Source organism: Ailuropoda melanoleuca, chromosome 6, assembly GCF_002007445.2.
Source record: "Ailuropoda melanoleuca isolate Jingjing chromosome 6, ASM200744v2, whole genome shotgun sequence".
Lineage (NCBI taxonomy): Eukaryota > Metazoa > Chordata > Mammalia > Carnivora > Ursidae > Ailuropoda > Ailuropoda melanoleuca.
Genome location: NC_048223.1, coordinates 117,943,662 through 117,962,429, shown reverse-complemented (window position 1 = coordinate 117,962,429; position 18,768 = coordinate 117,943,662). Strand labels below are relative to the sequence as shown.

Here is an 18,768-nt window from a genome sequence, read left to right as displayed (position 1 = left end):
AGACAAATATAGATTGGTGACGGTCAGGGGCTAGGCTGGAGGGAATGGGAAAACTGCCTAATGGGTACTGGGTTTTATCTTGGGGTGATGAAAATGTATAAGTAAAGATGGTGGTTCCCCAACACTGTGAATGTACTAAATGCCACTGACCTGTTCACTTTAAAATGATTAATTTGGGGGGTGCCTGGCTGGCTCAGTCAGTGACTCTTGATCTCGGGTTTGTGAGTTCAAGCCCCACATTGGATGTAGAGTACTTAAAAATAAAAAAAATATTTAAAAATAAATAAAATGATTAACTTTATGTTACACGAATTTTACCTGAATAAAAAATTTTAATCCAAGTAATAGTTGAATACTTGGATCAGAGCAAGTGATAAATGATATTGATGTGCTGGACAATAAGGTACAAACTCCCTGAACACTAGGTAGATATTCTTAGTCCAATTTTAAGTACAAGGAAATTACAGGCCAGAGAAATAAAAGACCCCTAAGCAGAAAGCTGCAGGGGTGGGACTCCAAGACCAATCCTTGATTCTTTATGCAGCATTGCTTCTACTCTACGGCATGGTTTTCCTGAATGATAGGAAATTTGTAGCATTTTTACTGAGTGGCAGCAGTCTTGCAGGAAAGAGAGAATATGGCAGGAGTCCAGGGGGGAAGAGATGAACAATCAGAGGGAGAGGGAGAGGCAGAGGAGAGGAGGAAGAAATGACAAATAGAGGAGCTTAGGTCAGCAAGGTTGATGATGGGGGGAACGAGGGGGGACAATAGGCAGATTGCCTTGCTTGGCTTGGGGCGGAACTCCTCTGAAGGGAAAAGGGTTGAGGGAGGTTAAGCTCTCCCCATCAGGAAACTTCAAACTAGGAGCTTCACTGCCCTGCTCACTTGGGGGGCATTGCTCCACAAGCTCCCCTTCCACAGTCCTCACACCGTCCTTCTTCTCTGAGATACATCAGTTTTCCCACTTGAGGGGGGCACCAAAGAGAGGGCAAAACTGAACAGTGTCTTCATGTTCAGCATGGTCTCCTGTACCACCCGCTCAACTTCTCACCCTCTGGCTCCAGCATCTCAGACCCTTGGAGAAATGAAAAGCAGCTTCTCCTTGCACATGATTTGGGGCCCCTCACCCAAGTAGCCTTAACAGAGCTGAGAGGCAGAGGGGCGCCTGGGTGGCACAGCGGTTAAGCGTCTGCCTTGGGCTCAGGGCGTGATCCCGGCGTTCTGGGATCGAGCCCCACATCGGGCTCCTCCGCTATGAGCCTGCTTCTTCCTCTCCCACTCCCCTGCTTGTGTTCCCTCTCTCGCTGGCTGTCTCTCTATCTCTGTCAAATAAATAAATAAAATCTTAAAAAAAAAAAAAAAGAGCTGAGAGGCAGAGCCCATAATAAAGCTTTGGACACAGTAAATCTTGGTGTTTATGCTACATGCTCTGTGACCTGGCACCACCTGTTCTGAAATGTTGATGACTAAAAGGAATCACGAAGTGTTTAAGCAAACAGTAAGTACCTTTGTTGTTGTTGTTGTTGTTGTTATGGAAAGAATGGAGGAAAAATTCATCTGAAGAGGAAGAAAGCTCTTTTACTTGGGGAAAACACTTTGAGGGACTTTTGGTTGTTTGAAAATGAAGCCAACTTCCTACTCTGGAATGGAGACACTGGGAATAGTGAGGATTTCATTGTGCTGCCTGATACTCTAAAAGAATGTCTTCCTAGAGAGGCAGCTCATTGCTGGCGATCACTCTCTTTCTGGGGGAGGACAAGAGCGGGGAGGGGCGCAGGAGGGCTGGGCTGAGGGAAGAGATGCAAGATCAATGATGCTCCCTGTCGGGGCAGATCCCTGCAACATGAGGGAAGGAGGGATACAGCGAAGGAGAGAAACGGTCCCTAACGGGTCCCTATGGAGCTAGGAAGGTGGCAGAATATATGAACAGGACAGCTCACATCCTGCTTGATCTTTGCCTTTGTCTGCTTTGTAGTTCCCATCCATTATCCCCACGCCTTCATTTTAAAACAATCACTCATCTTAACCGGCACTAGAGAATTGAAAAAAAGGCATGTGACCACACTGAGACCCAGAGGTCTGTGCAAGAAGGCTGGCAGCAGCTCGAAGAAGCTGAGGAGCAAGGGCAAAAAGGGAGCTGAGAAGCCCAGAGCAGTTGTCTGCAGTGGGGTGAATGCCAGAGGTGAACAGCATGCCTGGGATTGACATGGGCAAAATTTAAGATTCTCTGGGACTCTGCAAAGGCCCGGGAATGGAAACTAGTAAAAGACTGGACCACTCGCTAATCTAGGCTAGTAAGGGCTCGGACTTTGGGACGCCAATGTGAATGCCATTTTTGGTAGCCCAGCATGTCAGAGCAGAATCTAACAATCATATACCATGTCATCATTCAGTCGTGTGTTATTTCCTTCCTCTGACATTTACTGAGTGACTAGGAAGCAGAAAGCCTAGTTAGGTACCGTGGGCGACCGCAAAGATGAATGAGACATGGAAACCCTGCCTTTAAACAGCTTCTAGGCTCTTGGGACCAACCAGTCACATACACCAGAAACTAAATGGAGGACAGATCAACGTGAGAAGAAGAAACTGCTAAAAGAAGGATGTTTTACAACTGTTTGGATCCAGGGGTGCCTGAGTGGCTTAATCGGTGAAGCATCTGCCTTTGGCTCAGGTCATGATCCCAGGGTCCTGGGATGGAGCCCTACATCAGGCTCTCTGCTCAGGGGACAGTCTGCTTCACACCCTCCCTCTCACACTGTGCTTTCCTTGTCTCTCTCAAATAAATAAACCAGATCTTTAAAAAAAAAAAAAAACCCAACCTGTTTGGATCCAGTGTTGGCAAAATCTAGAAACCACCACTTTCACCCACTGTGGAGGGAGTGTAAACTAGCACAGCCTTCTGGAAGGCAATTTGGCAAAACATACCAAAAATCATAAATACATGCAGAACCCTTAGTCATAGCAGTTTCACTTCTGGAAATATGCCCTAAAGATATGGATAAAAATGTGTAAAGATTGGCTACAAGGATATATAAAGATCATAATATGACAAAAAATTTGAAACAACACAAACTTCCACCAATAGCCGATTGGTGAAGTACATTCTGGAACAACACTGCAGAGGTATTCCTGTCAACAATGCGGATCCCAAATCTAGTCACTAGGAAATACCAGACCAGCAAACTGAGGGACATCCATCCAAAGAGCCAGCCTGTGTTCTTCAACACTGTGAGGGTCAAGGAAGATAAAGACAGACGGAGGAACCGTTTCAGATTTAAAAAGACCAGACAGGGGTGCCTGTGTGGCTTGGTCGTTGTCTGCCTTTGGCTCAAGTTATGATCCTGGGGTCCTGGGATTGAGCCCCACATCGGGCTCCCTGCTCAGCAGGGAGCCTGCTTCTCCCTCTCCTTCTGCCTGCTGCTCCCCCTACTTGTGCTCGCACTCTCTCTCTCTGTCAAATAAATACATAAAATCTTTTAAAAATAATAATAAAAAATAAAAAGACCAGACAACCAAATGCAAAGTGTAATTTTGGACTGGATCATGGATTGTGTGGCGAGCTACAAAGGACACCATTGGGACAATGGATGACATTTGAATATGGTCTGGGGATTAGGTAATAGTGTGTCAATGTTAACATCCCTGATTTTGATCATTATAACATGGTGATTATGTAAGAGACTGTCCTTGTTTTTAGCAAATCCACTCTCAAGTAATGACGGGCTTTAGAAAAATGAAGTCAACAGTCATTCCATCTGAAAACTAGGACAGCCACCAGAAATGGGGAAGACACAGCACGTGATTCAAATAGTAGCTGCAGGCAATGGCAGAAGTAGGTTTGTGATAAAACACACAGGATTTATCATTGCCAGAAGAATTATGTTGATGATGGCTGCCAGAGGCACTTAGAGGAAGGAAGCCTCAGCTAGGGAGGTTAGAAGTGCCCATGGATGCCAGTTTTTAGCCATGTTCTTCTAACTTGGCGAGGAGTCTGCCATGTGCCAGGCACTGTGCTGGGTGTTGCGCATGGAGTAATGACCAAGATGGAAGTAGCCTTTGCCATACTGGGGCTTCTGCTCCAGAGAGGAGCCGGACAAATACCCAACAAACAAACAGATAAAGTAACGGTGAATGTAAGTTTCTGAACAAAGGATACAAACAAGGGCCAAGACAGAACAACACGCATAGGGCACTTGAGTGGCTCAGTCAGTTAGGTGGTTAAGCGTCTGCCTTCGGCTCAGGTCATGATCCCAGGGTCCTGAGATCCAGTCCCTGCATCGGGCTCCCTGCTCAGCGTGCAGCCTGCCTCTCTATCTCCCTCTGCCACTGCCCCTGCTTGTGCTCTGTCAAATAAATAAATAAAATCTTAAAAAAAAAAAAAAAGGAATAACACACACATAGTCTTTAAGGAAGTCCTCTTGGTGAGGATGACAGCTAAACCGCGACCTGAGTAAGGAGAAGGAGCTAGCCAGATACGAGTGACAAGCATTCCTGCCAAAGAGCACAGCCTGTGCCCGGGGGGCAGGGTGGGTGTTGGGGGATGGAGTAGACCCATAATGGGGTGAGAGGAGCCCAAGGTGAGTTTTCTGAAAGGAGGCAGGAGTTCAGACTGTGTAGGGCCCTTGTGCGAATTTGGGTTTTACTCTAATGCAGTGGGGAGCCATCAGGGAGTTGTAAGTAGGGGATGAAATAACCTCGCTGGTGTTTGAAGTACTGTTGCCACCCGCCGAAAGGAGACTAACTGGGAAAGAGGCTGAGAGCGAAGGCAGAAGGGGTTAGGAGGCCTCGGGGAAAGGCGAGGGCAGGAAGGCAGACAGGGCAGGCCTCATGATTGGACTTCTGTAATGTCTCCAAACCCAGCTCTGCTTAGCATGATAGAGAGGAGCTGATGGGGATGAAGAGGACAGCATTCATCCTCTACCTTGCAACCTGCTTCCCGTGACCAGCTCTCCTGGCCTAGAGTGTATGCGGAATAAATATTTCCACCTAAAGCCTATAAGCAGCCTGGTGATAGCATTTTGTGTTACAATTTTTGTCATGCTGTGCCCTAGTTTGGGTTCTCCTAGACCCCAAGAGGCGGGTTCAAGTGTGAGCAGCTTATTCGAGAGGTGCAGGAAGTGCAGGTGAGGGAGGAGGACGTGGGCAGCTAGAACTTAATCCATGCACACACTCTGGGAAGCACACCTCAGCTCAGCCACCCAAGTGACGGAGGAGCTGGGGTATCTCTACACCAAATCCCTTCCCCGGGGCATTGCAGGGCTGCCGGACAGGGGGTTAATAATGCTCTCTCATTTCTGCCTTTCTGCAGGGATGGGCACACTGCCTCCCCCAGTTCTGAAAAGAGGCCTCAGCACAGAGATGCAAGTGTTGACAGGTGGAAACCTCTGAGCCCAAAAAGTGGCAGGGTCTGAGGGATACCAGAGACATGTAACAGAGTGGCCTGGACTCAGTGTTGTGTTTCCTTTCACTTTTGAAATTGAGCTCAGATGATGAAAGCCTCTTTGACCACCAAGAGCCCCTGAGAAGCTGGGAGAGAATTCCAGGGAGAACAGATGGTGTCTTGGACAGAGGAGGCAGTCGTGGAGACAGAGAGAAGTCAGTGTCTCATTCGGGTGCTGGTTGGGGGTAGGGAATGCAGCAAGCAATAGATTTGAGGAGAGAAGACAAGAGTTTGGTGTCATGTTTGTTAAGTGTGAAGGGTGGAAGGAACATCGGAGGGCAGATGTTGGTAGGCAGGACGGGAGATGCAGCTCCAGAAAGGGGAGATAGGCGGCCTGGGTTAGCAGGGAGCACAGTGGATGTTCAGGGCACCAAAACTATTCCAGTAAAACGATTGATGGAAGTGTGTTCTTACATATTTTTCCAGACCCACGGAATATACAGCACTGAATGAATCCTAATGTAAAAGATGACCTTGGGTGACAACGAGGTATCAGTGTAGGTTCATGCATTGTAACAAACGTACCGCCTACTGTGGGTTGTCGATGGCCGGGAGGCTGCATGGGTGTGGGGTCAGCGGACAGATGGGTACTCTCGGAAAGTTCACGCGATTTTGCTGTGAACCTAAAACTGCTCTAAAAAATAAAATTTCTGGGGTGCCTGGGTGGCACAGCGGTTAAGCGTCTGCCTTCGGCTCAGGGCATGATCCCGGCGTTATGGGATCGAGCCCCCACATCAGGCTCCTCTGCTATGAGCCTGCTTCTTCCTCTCCCACTCCCCCTGCTTGTGTTCCCTCTCTCGCTGGCTGTCTCTATCTCTGTCAAATAAATAAATAAATAAATAAATAAATAAATAAATAAATAAATAAATAAAATTTTAAAATAAATAAAAAATAAATAAATAAAAAATAAAATTTCTTTTTTAAAAAGTTGGGGGGCGGGGAATAGGGGAAGGTTAGGCCACAAAGACAAGGAGGGGAAAGGTTCAGAGGAAAGCAAAGATGTGCTAGGGAGAGGGCAGAGGACGGATGTGCCCAGCACAAGCGAACACTACCTAACCACAGGCCTCCTGCATGGCGGGCACTCTCTCTCCACAGCTTCACAAGAAGCTCGGGGGGTGGGTGTCCTGAGGTGGAGACCCTCAGGCTCTGAAAGGTGCAGTGACCCATGGGGGTTTAAACTGAGGACAGCAGACTCCATCACTCGGCTGCCTGTGATAGAGAAACCACCCAGGAGCAGCATAAAGCAGGGCAGGGCGATGCTGGGGGATAAGCCCCAAAGGAGAAGCCTTTGCTAGGAGACACGGCTCTGCATTGAGGCTCCAGCCTCCCTAAACCCAGGAGAGAGCTGAATTTGGGGCTCCTTGTCAATAAGAAAAGAAGAAAATAAAATGAACGCGTTTTGCCCTGGAAAGAGGAAGAGCTCAGCAAAGTCCAGAGTTGTGCTTGCCATCCCTAATTGCAGCCCCAACTACCAGAATGTAACTTGTGGTTCCAGGGAGGTATTTTCCTAATCACCAGAGAAAATAGCATTTATCTTTTCATTTGCCTTTCCCTCAAAGAGGTCCAGAAATTCTTCTGTCAAGCTCAAAGGGGAGAAATTCAGTCACTTTCTACTCTTTCGGTGATGTGGATGGGGTCGGTTTGTCTTCTTCCTTCAGCAGAACACTTTGTGTCCTTGTTGTGACAGCTAGAGAAAGCCAGATAAAAAGATGGTTTTTTCCAGAACGAGTGTGGAAAGAACGTTCTGGCCACCACGCCAGCCACTGCTTATTCATTTACTTGACAAACTTTTTTTGAGCAGTTGCTATGAGCCAGGCACTAGCCTAGCCATTAGGACCACAATGATGAGTAAGACAGGAGCTCTATCCTCGAGAAGTTCACAGCATGGTTAAGACCCAGACAAGGCAACAAAAAAATTCCATTGTGATATGACAACAGCGGGGAGAATGAGAAAGGCCTATGCACGCTTTCCAGGCACCTGGGAGATGGATGGGAGAGGTGGGCAGGGAAGGCTGGCAGGACACTGTCGGTGATTAGACAGCAGTCATGCTCATGTTTTCATGAAATGAACCACTGGTGGAGTCTGCTTTACCTTTTCAGGGGAAGTCTCTGACTGCAGCCTGGGATGAGCTGAAGGCCACTCACTCTGCAGTTCTGAACAGACCATTGGAAGGTTCTTGAATAAAATTCCTTCCAGGCCTCTGGGCTGGAGATTCTAGGGTATTTCATTCCCTTTAGGATAAAAGAAATCAGGCTTTAGACAGAGAGCAGCAGACCAGGGGACCAGCATGTCCATTGGAAGGTTCTTGGTTCTAATGGTCCCCAGCCAATGAATCCCTGTGTGACTTGGGGAAAGCTTGTTAACTACAGGCAGCTGCCTCAGCTTCCTGTTTGGAAAAGAAGTGATAAGCAGTAGGACTTCCTTCTCCAGTGGCCAAAAGACTCGAAAATTGTGCTGCTGTGTTGGGCCTCTGCTCAGTGTGAAGGAAACAGTAATGCTTTTTTGAGCGTATTTAAAATGCCAGTGTGAAGAATGACTTTTGGAACGACTGAGATTTATGGAGATACAAATCACAAAATGTCTTAGCTTGATTTACATTAAGGGAAAAGGCAGAAAGACACCTAGAAGGCAGTACCTTCCAAAGATGAAAATTAAACCATATATTAAAAAGAAAACATAACAAATTTAGATACACACACACAAAATATAGACACACCAGTCAATACAGTAGAAAGTCAGGCTTTCCATCTAACAAAGAGAACTTTTTAAAAAAATTGTACCAAGCTATTGGATACCCAAGAAGTAAGAAACAGAAATCTGCATCAATCTTAGATGTGGGCAAGATTTTTTCTCATCATAGCTAAAACTCGTCTCAGGTAGATAGGGGTCTGATAAGTGTCTTACCATTATCCTCAGAGTTAGCTCTAAAAGCAAAAAAAAAAAAAAAATTTCAAGGTCCCTCGAGTAAAATCACAGTCCAAGAGCAGGGACTCCGCTAGGCAGAGAAGACTGAGCCACAGTGAGCTGGTACGCTATTCGACTTCTTACTCAACTTCACGTCCCTCTAGCGTCCAGAAGCCTAATGTAAGATATTTGGAGATCAAAGCTTGTGCAAAAGTCTCATTCTTCATTCCTGAATGAAAGAAGGAAGAGGAACTTCATCACTCACTTTGAGAAAAACGAAATGTATTCAGAGTCTATCCCTGCTGTTGGAAAGTGGAGCATGTCTGCTTGTGGGCAAAGTAATAACCTCTATCTATCGAACCCTACCCTAGGCCAAGTACCCTCCTAAGCATTTTGCATGCATTGGCTCTCTCCACATAGCTAATGCTCTGAGGGAGATATGATGCTTATTCTCATTTTACCGATGCAGAAACGGAAGTCTAGAAAAGTTAAGCAGCTGATCTAGCCACGAGGGATGTTTGATGCCCAAGACATGCACCCTACCTATAACACCATAAATGACAAAAGGAGAATGTGGATCCCATGTCCCGGTGGCTCTAGAGCCCGTGCCACTAACCATGAGAGCAGTGGTTTTTCAACTGGGGATGATTTTGTCCCCTGGGGGATATCTGGCAATGTCTGGAGACATTTTTGGTTGTCACATCTAAACGGGTGCCTTTCTCTCACAGGCTCTGCAGGAAGACAGGAACAGACAAAACCTAGAAGAAAAAGGCTGAGAATAGAATGGCAAATCCCCACAGGGGTAAACATCAATTGCACGGGCAGAATAACTAGAGTTGCTCCGGCAAAAGAGCAGAAAGGGGCGCCTGGGGGGCTCAGTCGTTTAAGCGTCTGACTTCGGCTCAGGGCATGATCTCAGGGTCCTGGGATCGAGTCCCACAGTGGGCTCCCTGTCAGCTGGAAGTTGGCTTCTCCCTCTCCCTCTGTCTCTCTCTCCACTCATGCTCTCTCTCTCTCAAATAAATAAAATCTTTTAAAAAAAAAAAAAAAGAGCAGAACACATAAAGGAGAGCATCTCTGTCCGGCTCAGGAGCAAAGCATTTGGGGACTTTTCACCGAAGGACAGATGGCCAATACTTCCCCATGCTCTGATACAGACCATCTTCTTACAAGCCTCTCCTGTCAAGCACCATCCAACACTTTATGCTTCAACAAATACAGCAGGAGGTGAGACAACATTGTGATTGGAAGTGGTTCTGCAGTCAGCTTTTGGAGTTTAAATTTTAAATCCTGGATCCTTCCCCTTCCAGATGTGAGAATTTGGACCAATAATTAAACCTCCCTAAGCCTCAGTCTCCCCGCTATGAAATGGGTATGGTGAATTTCACACAGTACCTATCTCACAGGGTTGTGTGAAGATCATATGTTACTGTATTCAGCCCAGATCTTGACCCCCTAAGTTCTCAATAAATGTTGGCTGACGATGATAACAAACCAAAGGGCCAAAGTCACCAATTACTTCTATCTCCCATCTTTCCCTTCATCTTCCCCCATCCTCCCCCAAGGACAGAATCCATCTATTCTGATAACACTTTTTTCCTCTATGAGACCCTTCTTGAGCTCTGTTTCTCTAATGTTTCTCTAGTGTTTCTCCAGCACTTTGCCTGGACTCTTTCACTTAATATAACAAACACTTATAGTACTCACTGCTGACCGTGTTAAGTGCTTTAAAATTTAACTCACTTATTCCTCACAACAACCCTTGGGGGAGGTATTAATATCACTCCCATTTTCCAGATGGAAGAACAGGCAGGGAGTAACTTGCCCACGAGAGTTAAGTGCTAAATGGCAGAGTTGATGTTTGAACCCCAGCTGTTCACTCTCAACCATTGTGCCTCTTTTATGCCCCTTAAAATGATGGATCTTCGATTTTGGTTTTTCACAATCTTTACTCAATGTTCCCTGGATACACACGGAGTTCCTTGGGAGCAGGGCCTGTATGATCCACTCAATATATACTTATTAACTGATTAAAATCACATTGCTAATTGATGCAAATTCATCCAACACACAAGGCTCTACCTGGGACCTAAATAGGAAAGAAAATGCATTATTCCAAAGGCTAAAATGAGCTTGGGGCAGGGAGGATGCAGAAACCACACTCTAAGCTGAATGGCAGCCAGAGGAAGATGGACGAAATGGAAGACAGAAAGTAGTGTCACCTTTAAGCCTACACAGGCCCCACCCAAAGAGATAGGACTAACTGAAGCTTCTAAATTTTAAAACTGAAACCAAGATGAATAAGCCGAATCATGAGGGAACTCCATTCTGTTCTGTTGTTTTGTTTGCACTGGGATTTGCATGATAGTGAAGTTTAGTTATGAATCAAAGTGCCTATGTGTGGAAACCAAACTACAGGTGCAAGAAATAGGAGAGAGAGGTGCCCTCCAAAATGCTAGCGAAAAGGAGAGGTAGAGAGCAAAGTGCTATGGGTGTAAGAAACATGGAAAGAGAGAGCTCCCCCTTGCCTTTTCTCTGCCTCCGACCCCTCACCTTTTCCAGCTCACGTACTGGCTGGTCAGGTGTGAGGATATTCTGGCTTCTAGACCCACCTCTGCTTCCAACCAGCTATGCGACTTTGGGAAGGTCTCTCCAGCTCTGAAAGTCTCTGTTTCCTTGCCTACAAAATCACTGGGCTAGGCCATAGCATCTTTTTGTATTTGTTGTTAATGCCTACCACTTTTTTTAAATTGAGGTAACATTCACATGCCATAAAATTAACCATTTAAAAATGCACCATCCAGTGATATTAAGAACATTCACAACGTTGTGCAATCACCATTCTATGTAGTTTGAGAGCATTTGCGTCACCCCCGAAAGAAGACTCTGTACCATGAAGCGGTTAGTCCCCCTGCCTCTCCCTACAGCACTTGGCAATTGCCAATTTGCCTTCTGTTTCTATGGCTTTACCTACTCTATGTATTTCATATGGAAGGAATCATACATTTGGCCTTTTGGGTCTGGCTTCTTTTACTCAGCATAATGCTTTTTTCAGTTCATCCATATTACAGTCTGTATCAAACCTTCATTCTCTTTTATGGCTGAATAATATTCCATTACAGGATACACTATGATTTTGAGCTCCAACTTTATGATTCCCTTTCCTTTTCAAACATCTGTTCACAAACACATTATAAGCACCAATTAAACACAAGGCAGGTACTAAGGGGAAATGATTGAGAAATTTGTAGCCCCTTGCTATATATATATATACTTTTAATTGGAGTACGACATTTAAAAGTGCCCAAATCATAAAAGTACAGGTTCATGAACACTCACAAAGTAAATACAATTATTACTGACTTTAAGCCAGGTCAACAGATAAAATACTACTTGCATCCCATTCTTGTCTTCTCATTACCTTATTCCAATTCCCATTTTCTCAAGGTCACCACCATTCTGACTTGAAACACTATATCTTAATTTTTCCCGTTTTTGAACTTCACATAAATGGAACCACACAGTGTCTACTTTTTTACATCTGGCTTCTTTCACTCAATATCATGTTTGTGAAACTCACCCACCTTGTTGTATGTCACTGCTGTGCATTCTCATTGTTGTATAGTATTAATAATATAATTTTTTCATCCATTCTATGGTAGATGGGCATTTGTGTAGTTTTATCTCTGTGCTATTATGATAGTGTTGCTATGAACATTCTAGCCTATGTCTTTTGATAAACTGATGCATACACACTTTTTGGGCATATGCCTAGGATTGAAGTTATTTGAGTCATATATTCAGTTTTGCTAAATACTGACACGGAATTTTCCAAAATGATCAGACCATTTTAGATTCTCATCTCTTGCTTCTAAGGTAGTCCTTTCCAAAGCATGGGGCTGGTGCCCACTGCTGTACTAGTGGTGCATAAAAGGATTTATGTGAGGAGCAAAATAAATAACATCAAGTCCCAAAGTGAGAAAATTATTACCCTTTTAATGCTCTATAAATCCTGATTACATAAAGAGAACCCCATGGGATACCAGGATGCTGCTAGCCGCCTGTCTCCCTTTTTACAAAGTCTCAGATTTTCAGCAGGCAACTGTATCTAGTTGATACTTAATAACATTTTGTTTTAATGTAGTTATTTTTTTAAGATTTTATTTTTTTCTCAGAGAAAGCATGAGCACAAGCACAGGGAGCTGCAGGCAGAGGGAGAAGCAGCTCTGGGCTGGGCAAGGAGCCCTACGCAGGACTCGATTCCAGGACTCTGGGATCATGACCTAAACTGAAGGCACACGATTAACCGACTGAACCACCCAGGCGTCCCTAATGTATTTATTTTAATTACTTTCTATTCATAGCAAGTTATAAGGTTTTTCCATTTAAATTATTTAACATTTCTTTTACATAAATTCATTTACGTTTTTCAAAAGTGAGTCAACTTAAAGAAAATATTAAATAATATATACAGATTCAAGAAACTATGTTGGTAGCGGAATGACTGGTGTCTGGAAAATACCTACTTAGAGTCTGCATTTACCGTAAGGCCACCGTGTGATTTTTATCTGTTTGATGAGCTTGCTTCAAAGTATCATGCTCACCACGGAGCACTTGGCTTTACTAATCAACAGAAAACAAAACGCAGCTTGTGTCAATTCTCCCAATCTGGGGAAGAGAGGCCAAAATGGAAGTCCACACACCATCCCAAAGGTTTTCAGAACACCCAAAACTTGACGTGTCTGACCACTTGGCTTATTAATGGACACAAAGGGCATTAAAATTAATTCCATCTCCTGCAGAATCTGGAAGGGTCTACCTAAGGCCTACACACAGGAAGAAGAAACTTTTGCAGAATGGGTAGAAACAGTCACCCACACAGGTTAACCATAAAAATCAGAAACTCCCCACGTGGATGAGTCCTTTTTAGGTTGGGGCGACAGTTAGAAATAAGGTGCTGTTTTCCTAAGCATTTCGTTACTTAGAAGCCACGGGAGGAATTTTCTCCTCGGAATTAGGGCGACGCACCCAACACGTAAGCTGACGCGAGGAAAGTCCTGCCAAAAGTTCGGGAAGACGTCTTCCCCACCCCCGCCCCCGCTCCAGCCCAGGCCCCGCCCCGCCGCCGAGGCTCCGCCCCAGTCCCTCCCCCGTAGATCCGCCTTGTCCTCCCCGCCAGTCCCGCGAATCCTGCGCGCACTGAAGATGGCGGCTGCGGTGGGGAGATTTCTCCGGGCTTCGGTGAGTGGCTGCCGGCAGGGGACAGGAGCGGAGACACAGTAGTGGCTCTGACAACGTGCTTCCCAGACAGGATCCTGCTTCCTGTGGTGTAGGGGCCTTTCGCCGTTCTTGGAGGGCACCAGCGGGTAACGGACCCAGAGGCCTCGCTTCCAGGGAATGCGCGTGCGCAGAACCCCCCCTTCCCATCTGTCCCCTCTTCGAATCCCTCCCCTCTCCGAGTTGGGGGTCCCCAGTCCTCTCTCCACCTGAGCACCTCGTCCTGGAGGCAGGCCCCCTGACCCCTGTTACCTGTTCTGTAGCTACTCTGTGACCTTGTACACGTGACTTCACCTTCCCGAGTCTCACTGTCCTCGCCCTAAGATAGAATGATGCCTACGGCAAGTGTTGCAGTAAGCATCCACTAATTGGTGGATGGAAACCAAAGTGGTAAAGTACAAAGTGCTAAAGTGCAAAAGTCACTGCCCTCCTCTCATACCCCAGGTCTGTCCCCGCGCTTTCCTCCCGGCAAAGCCGAACACCCTCTTGGTACCCTTTCTCCCCTATCTTCTGGCGGGGTTGAACACAAGGCTCTTTCTTCTTCCAGAGTCACTCTAGACACTATAATTGAGCAAACAGTTCCCTTGAGCCCTGTACAAATTTTCCCAGAGGGTGAACTTTGCTCTACTTTTTTGCTTGTCTGCGGGGCCTTGTCTTTTCTGGGAAAACCTTGATTTGATAGAACATGCTTAGCAGATCATGCGGGTAAAGGGCATAAATACACAGGGCCTGGCCAAGTCCCCTTGGTTTTCGAACCCTCTGTGTTGTTCTTAAGAGCATGGAGTCTTTATGGTCTTATAATTCCCCTCTCCCTTGCAGGGTTTTAAAAAAGTATTTGTATATTTTAAAATAAAAGTTATATGTATTTAAGATGTACAACGTGGTGATTCGATATACGTATACATAATGAAATGATTACTACAGTCAAACTAACATCTCTTCATATAATTACCTTTTTTGTGTGTGATGAGTGTGCCTGAAACCTACTCTCTTGGCAAATTCCCAGTGTGAAATACAGTATTATTAAGTATAGTTATTGTACCCCTACAATAATATCTAGATTAGATATCTAGACATTCATCCTACATAACTGCAGCTTTGTATGCTTTGACCGACATCTACCCATTCCCCTGTTGCAGTTTTGAAGAAGAGGGAAGCAGAAAGGAATGTTAAGAATATGGAGGTTCGGGGGCGCCTGGGTGGCATAGCGGTTAAGCGTCTGCCTTCGGCTCAGGGCGTGATCCCGGTGTTGTGGGATCGAGCCCCACATCAGGCTCCTCCGCTATGGCTGTGAGCCTGCTTCTTCCTCTCCCACTCCCCCTGCTTGTGTTCCCTCTCTCTCTGGCTGTCTCTGTCTCTGTTGAATAAATAAATAAAATCTTAAAAAAAAAAAAAAAAGAATATGGAGGTTCATTCTCTACTCTTAGAGTTTGGGGTTTGGCATTTGGTTCACAGGAACAAGGAGAGCAGAGGCGACCAATGGCCTAATGCCCTTTCAGCAGGGCCAGCCTTCAGGCTACTTCCTAATATAAAGTGTTTCTCTTTCCAGATTGCCCGACATGTGAGTGCTATTCCTTGGGGCGTCTCTGCCTCTGCAGCCCTTAGACCTGCTGCTTCCCGAAGAACATGCCTGACAAATGTATTGTGGTCTGGTTCTGGCCAAGCAAAATTGGCTTTTAGCACCAGTAAGTGTTATGCCTTGGTTTGACCCAGGTAATATGAATCATCATCTCAGAACATGGGCTCTGACTCCTGGCTATCCATTAGACTCACTTGGGGAGCTTTTGAAAATACATCACTACCCCACTCCCACCCCAGACAAATTAAGTCAATATTTGAGGTGAGACCGGGACAGCATTTTGTTTTGTTTTTTAATCTAAATGTAGTTAACAGGGGTGCCTGGGTGGCTCAGTCTTTAAGCGTCTGCCTTCGGCTCAGGTCGTGATCCCAGCATTCTGGGATCGAGCCCCACATCGGGCTCCCTGCTCAGCGTGAAGCTAGCTTCTCCCTCTCCCACTCCCCCTGCTTGGGTTCCCTTTCTCGCTGCCTTTCTCTCTGTTAAATAAATAAATAAAATCTTTAAAAAAAAAAAAAAGCTCACCAAATGATTCTAATGTCCAGTCAGGATTGAAAATTACTGAGGCAGACTGCTCTTGTGTGGCATTTCCATCATCAGCACATCTTCCATCTCCTCCCTGAAAATCTCCAGTGACTCCTCTATCCTTTCTTTTAAGAACAAATTCTATGGGGCGCCTGGATCGGTCGGTTAATTGGTTAAGCGTCTGCCTTCCGCGCAGGTCATGATCCCAGAGTCCTGGGATTGAGCCCCACATGTCTGGCTCCCTGCTCAGCGGGGCTTCTCCTTCTCCCTCTTCCTCTGCCCCTCTACCCACTCATGTTTTCTCTCTCTCAAATAAATAAAATCTTTAAAAAACAAAAAAAACCTCCAGCCTGATATTTAAGGGCCTGCAGAGCATGGCCTTCAGCTGTTCATGCTTTGTCTCTTAGGCTTCCTTCCACACACACACATGCTCTCTCTGTTCTGTTCAAACTGCCACGGGCTATTCCCCGGACCCGCCCTGTTCTCTCTTCCCTGTCCTGCCTGGACATGCCAAAATCCGAACCGTATTTAGAATCCATCCCTACGCTCCTTTCCTCCTTGATTCTATCTTAATTTCGTCCCTACCATCTTATGGCATCATCTTTTTAGTCTTTTCAGTTCCCATAGTACTTTGAATTGAATTTGTGTACCATCTAGAACTACAGAAGGGGGAATACTACCTAAGAGGTAGAGTTGAACTGAACCTTTTAATTAATTTATACTACTAATTAATTACTACGAGAGTTGAATAAAGTCAAGTAGGTGCGTGATTTAGCAGATGACAGACTACACGTGTGTGTGGCCTTCCTTCAGGTTCCTCATACCACGCTCCTGCCGTCACCCAGCATGCGCCCTATTTTAAGGGCACTGCCGTTGTCAACGGAGAGTTCAAAGACCTAAGCCTTGATGACTTTAAGGGGAAATATTTGGTGCTTTTCTTCTATCCTTTGGACTTGTAAGTGTAATTTCTGTGATGCTTTAATGTCATTTAAGGTCCCTGCTTCCACCTGATATTTCCTATCTCTGGTTGCTCTTCTGGTCAAGGGAAGGGTTCTTTTTGGATTCTTTTATCACTGGTGGCCTTGCTGAGTACAGCTTGCATCTGCAGCTAATCTGATAAATTTAGAGGAGGGGGTGGCATTCTTTTTAGTGGGGTAGGTTTAACATGGCTCCGTTCTATGTGCTCAGAGTGGTGGTTTCCATAAGCCAGTCTGTCAGGAAGTTTTCACTGGCTAGAGGAAAACGAGAAAAGTAAAGATAATAAAATGACTTTTCTCATAAAGCTACTTTATTTAATTGTTTCTTTACTCTTAGAATATGCCTTTTTTCCCCCACCCACCCCATTTTTTGATATGATTCTTAAATAGAGAGGTGAGTCCAGTGAGGGTACTTAACTGTTTTTGCCTTTTTCACCTTCAAGCAAGTTGAACTAGTTTTCAGGCTTACCTGTTTAAATTTTAAATCCTTGTTTTTAAATTCTCTGATGGGAATTTCTGCCATTTTTTTTTTTTTCCTAGCACCTTTGTGTGTCCTACAGAAATTGTTGCTTTTAGCGACAAAGCCAATGAATTTCACGATGTGAACTGTGAAGTCGTTGCGGTTTCAGTGGATTCCCACTTCACACATCTTGCCTGGATCAACACACCAAGGAAGGTATAAACCTCAGGGGCCCTGCCTTTGCGCTTAGGATCCTAAGAACTGAAAAGATCCCATGAAAGACTAACCTAGAAGTTGTTAAAGCATGACTGGTCTGATTCGGGCTATTTGTAGGTCCTAAGCTCCTGGCAGATTCTGTTAAATTCTGTCCATATCTCCTCCCAACATTGCCTGGATTTACTGCCCGCTACACGTGTGTTTTCCAAGGTACAAACAGTAATGGAGAACAGGCTCAGGGCAAGGACCGGGACAGTTGGGTCCTCTCTCTCGGGTACCTTGTCGATCCCACATATCGTGCATGGCTTGTGAGACAGTGGTTAGGTTCTCTGATTTCACCCGAAAAATGCTTGGGAGAATCAAAATTTCTACCCATGTTGCTGGATAATCAATACCAAATATTCAGTCTTTTTATTACTCTTCCATTTTTCTGCTAAGTAAAAGAATACATCGAGAATCAGAAAGAGAAAGGTTTCCAGTATTAGCTTAAATCCTGCCTCTGTCCCTTTCTAGCTGTGGCCTGGAGCAGTTACTTTACCTTTGTGTGCCTCAGTTCCCTCAGGTGTAAAAAGGCGATGATAATAGTATCTGCTCCAGGATGGCTGGGAGGAGGAAGTGTGTTAACAGAAAGAGCTAAGAGCAGTGCTTGACCCACTGTCGGTTCTCAGTTGCTGCCACCTGTCGCCATTCTTGTTGGCCTCAGACATCAGTTTACGTGGCTGAGAATGGGGAGAGCACACGGTGTAACCACCAGTCACGTCTGTGTTTTTGTTAGAATGGCGGCTTGGGCCACATGAACATCGCACTCTTGTCAGATTTGACTAAGCAGATTTCCCGAGACTATGGCGTGCTGTTAGAAGGCCCCGGTGTCGCTCTAAGGTAAGATCTTGTTTCTTACAAACCTAAGCTTGTTTTTCATGTTTAGCATCATCCCACTTCTTAGAGGACTTTATAGAGCCCTCGGTAAAGCATTTTGAAAACCAAAAAGCTTTCATTCACCTTAGCCTTTCTTAAGCACCGATGAGTGCCTCCGTTTCAGGATGGCCAGACGTGTCTGCGCCCTGCAGCACCTTGCGTCTCCTGAGGGCTAGACTCCTTCTGTGTCTCGATGGTCACACTGCTACATTTGAGCTCACCACCTGGGAGCCGCCCTCATTGGGAGCACACTCCTGACATGTCCAGAGAAGGGGAGACTAGCAGACTGTAGGAGTCAGTGAGCTGGAATAGCTGAGATCTTGTCCAAGCCCTGGAATCAGACCAGAGTTTGATTTTTTTTTTTTAAAGATTTTATTTATTTATTTATTTATTTGACAGAGATAGAGACAGCCAGCGAGAGAGGGAACACAAGCAGGGGGAGTGGGAGAGGAAGAAGCAGGCTCATAGCAGAGGAGC

The 18,768-nt window shown here is 45.5% G+C and overlaps 1 protein-coding gene across 1 annotated transcript in view; it reads left to right on the top strand.

Annotated features, from left to right (window-relative positions):
- The first annotated feature begins 13,496 nt into the window (after nucleotides 1-13,496).
- The window catches only part of PRDX3 (peroxiredoxin 3), an 8,713-nt gene continuing 3,441 nt past the window's right edge, over nucleotides 13,497-18,768 (top strand). The window contains exons 1-5 of the mRNA XM_002915401.4: nucleotides 13,497-13,586; nucleotides 15,172-15,307; nucleotides 16,537-16,678; nucleotides 17,241-17,376; nucleotides 18,152-18,255. Of these exons, the coding sequence (XP_002915447.1) occupies nucleotides 13,551-13,586; nucleotides 15,172-15,307; nucleotides 16,537-16,678; nucleotides 17,241-17,376; nucleotides 18,152-18,255 (554 nt within the window). The 5' untranslated portion in view covers nucleotides 13,497-13,550. The remainder of the gene's footprint in view (nucleotides 13,587-15,171; nucleotides 15,308-16,536; nucleotides 16,679-17,240; nucleotides 17,377-18,151; nucleotides 18,256-18,768) is intronic.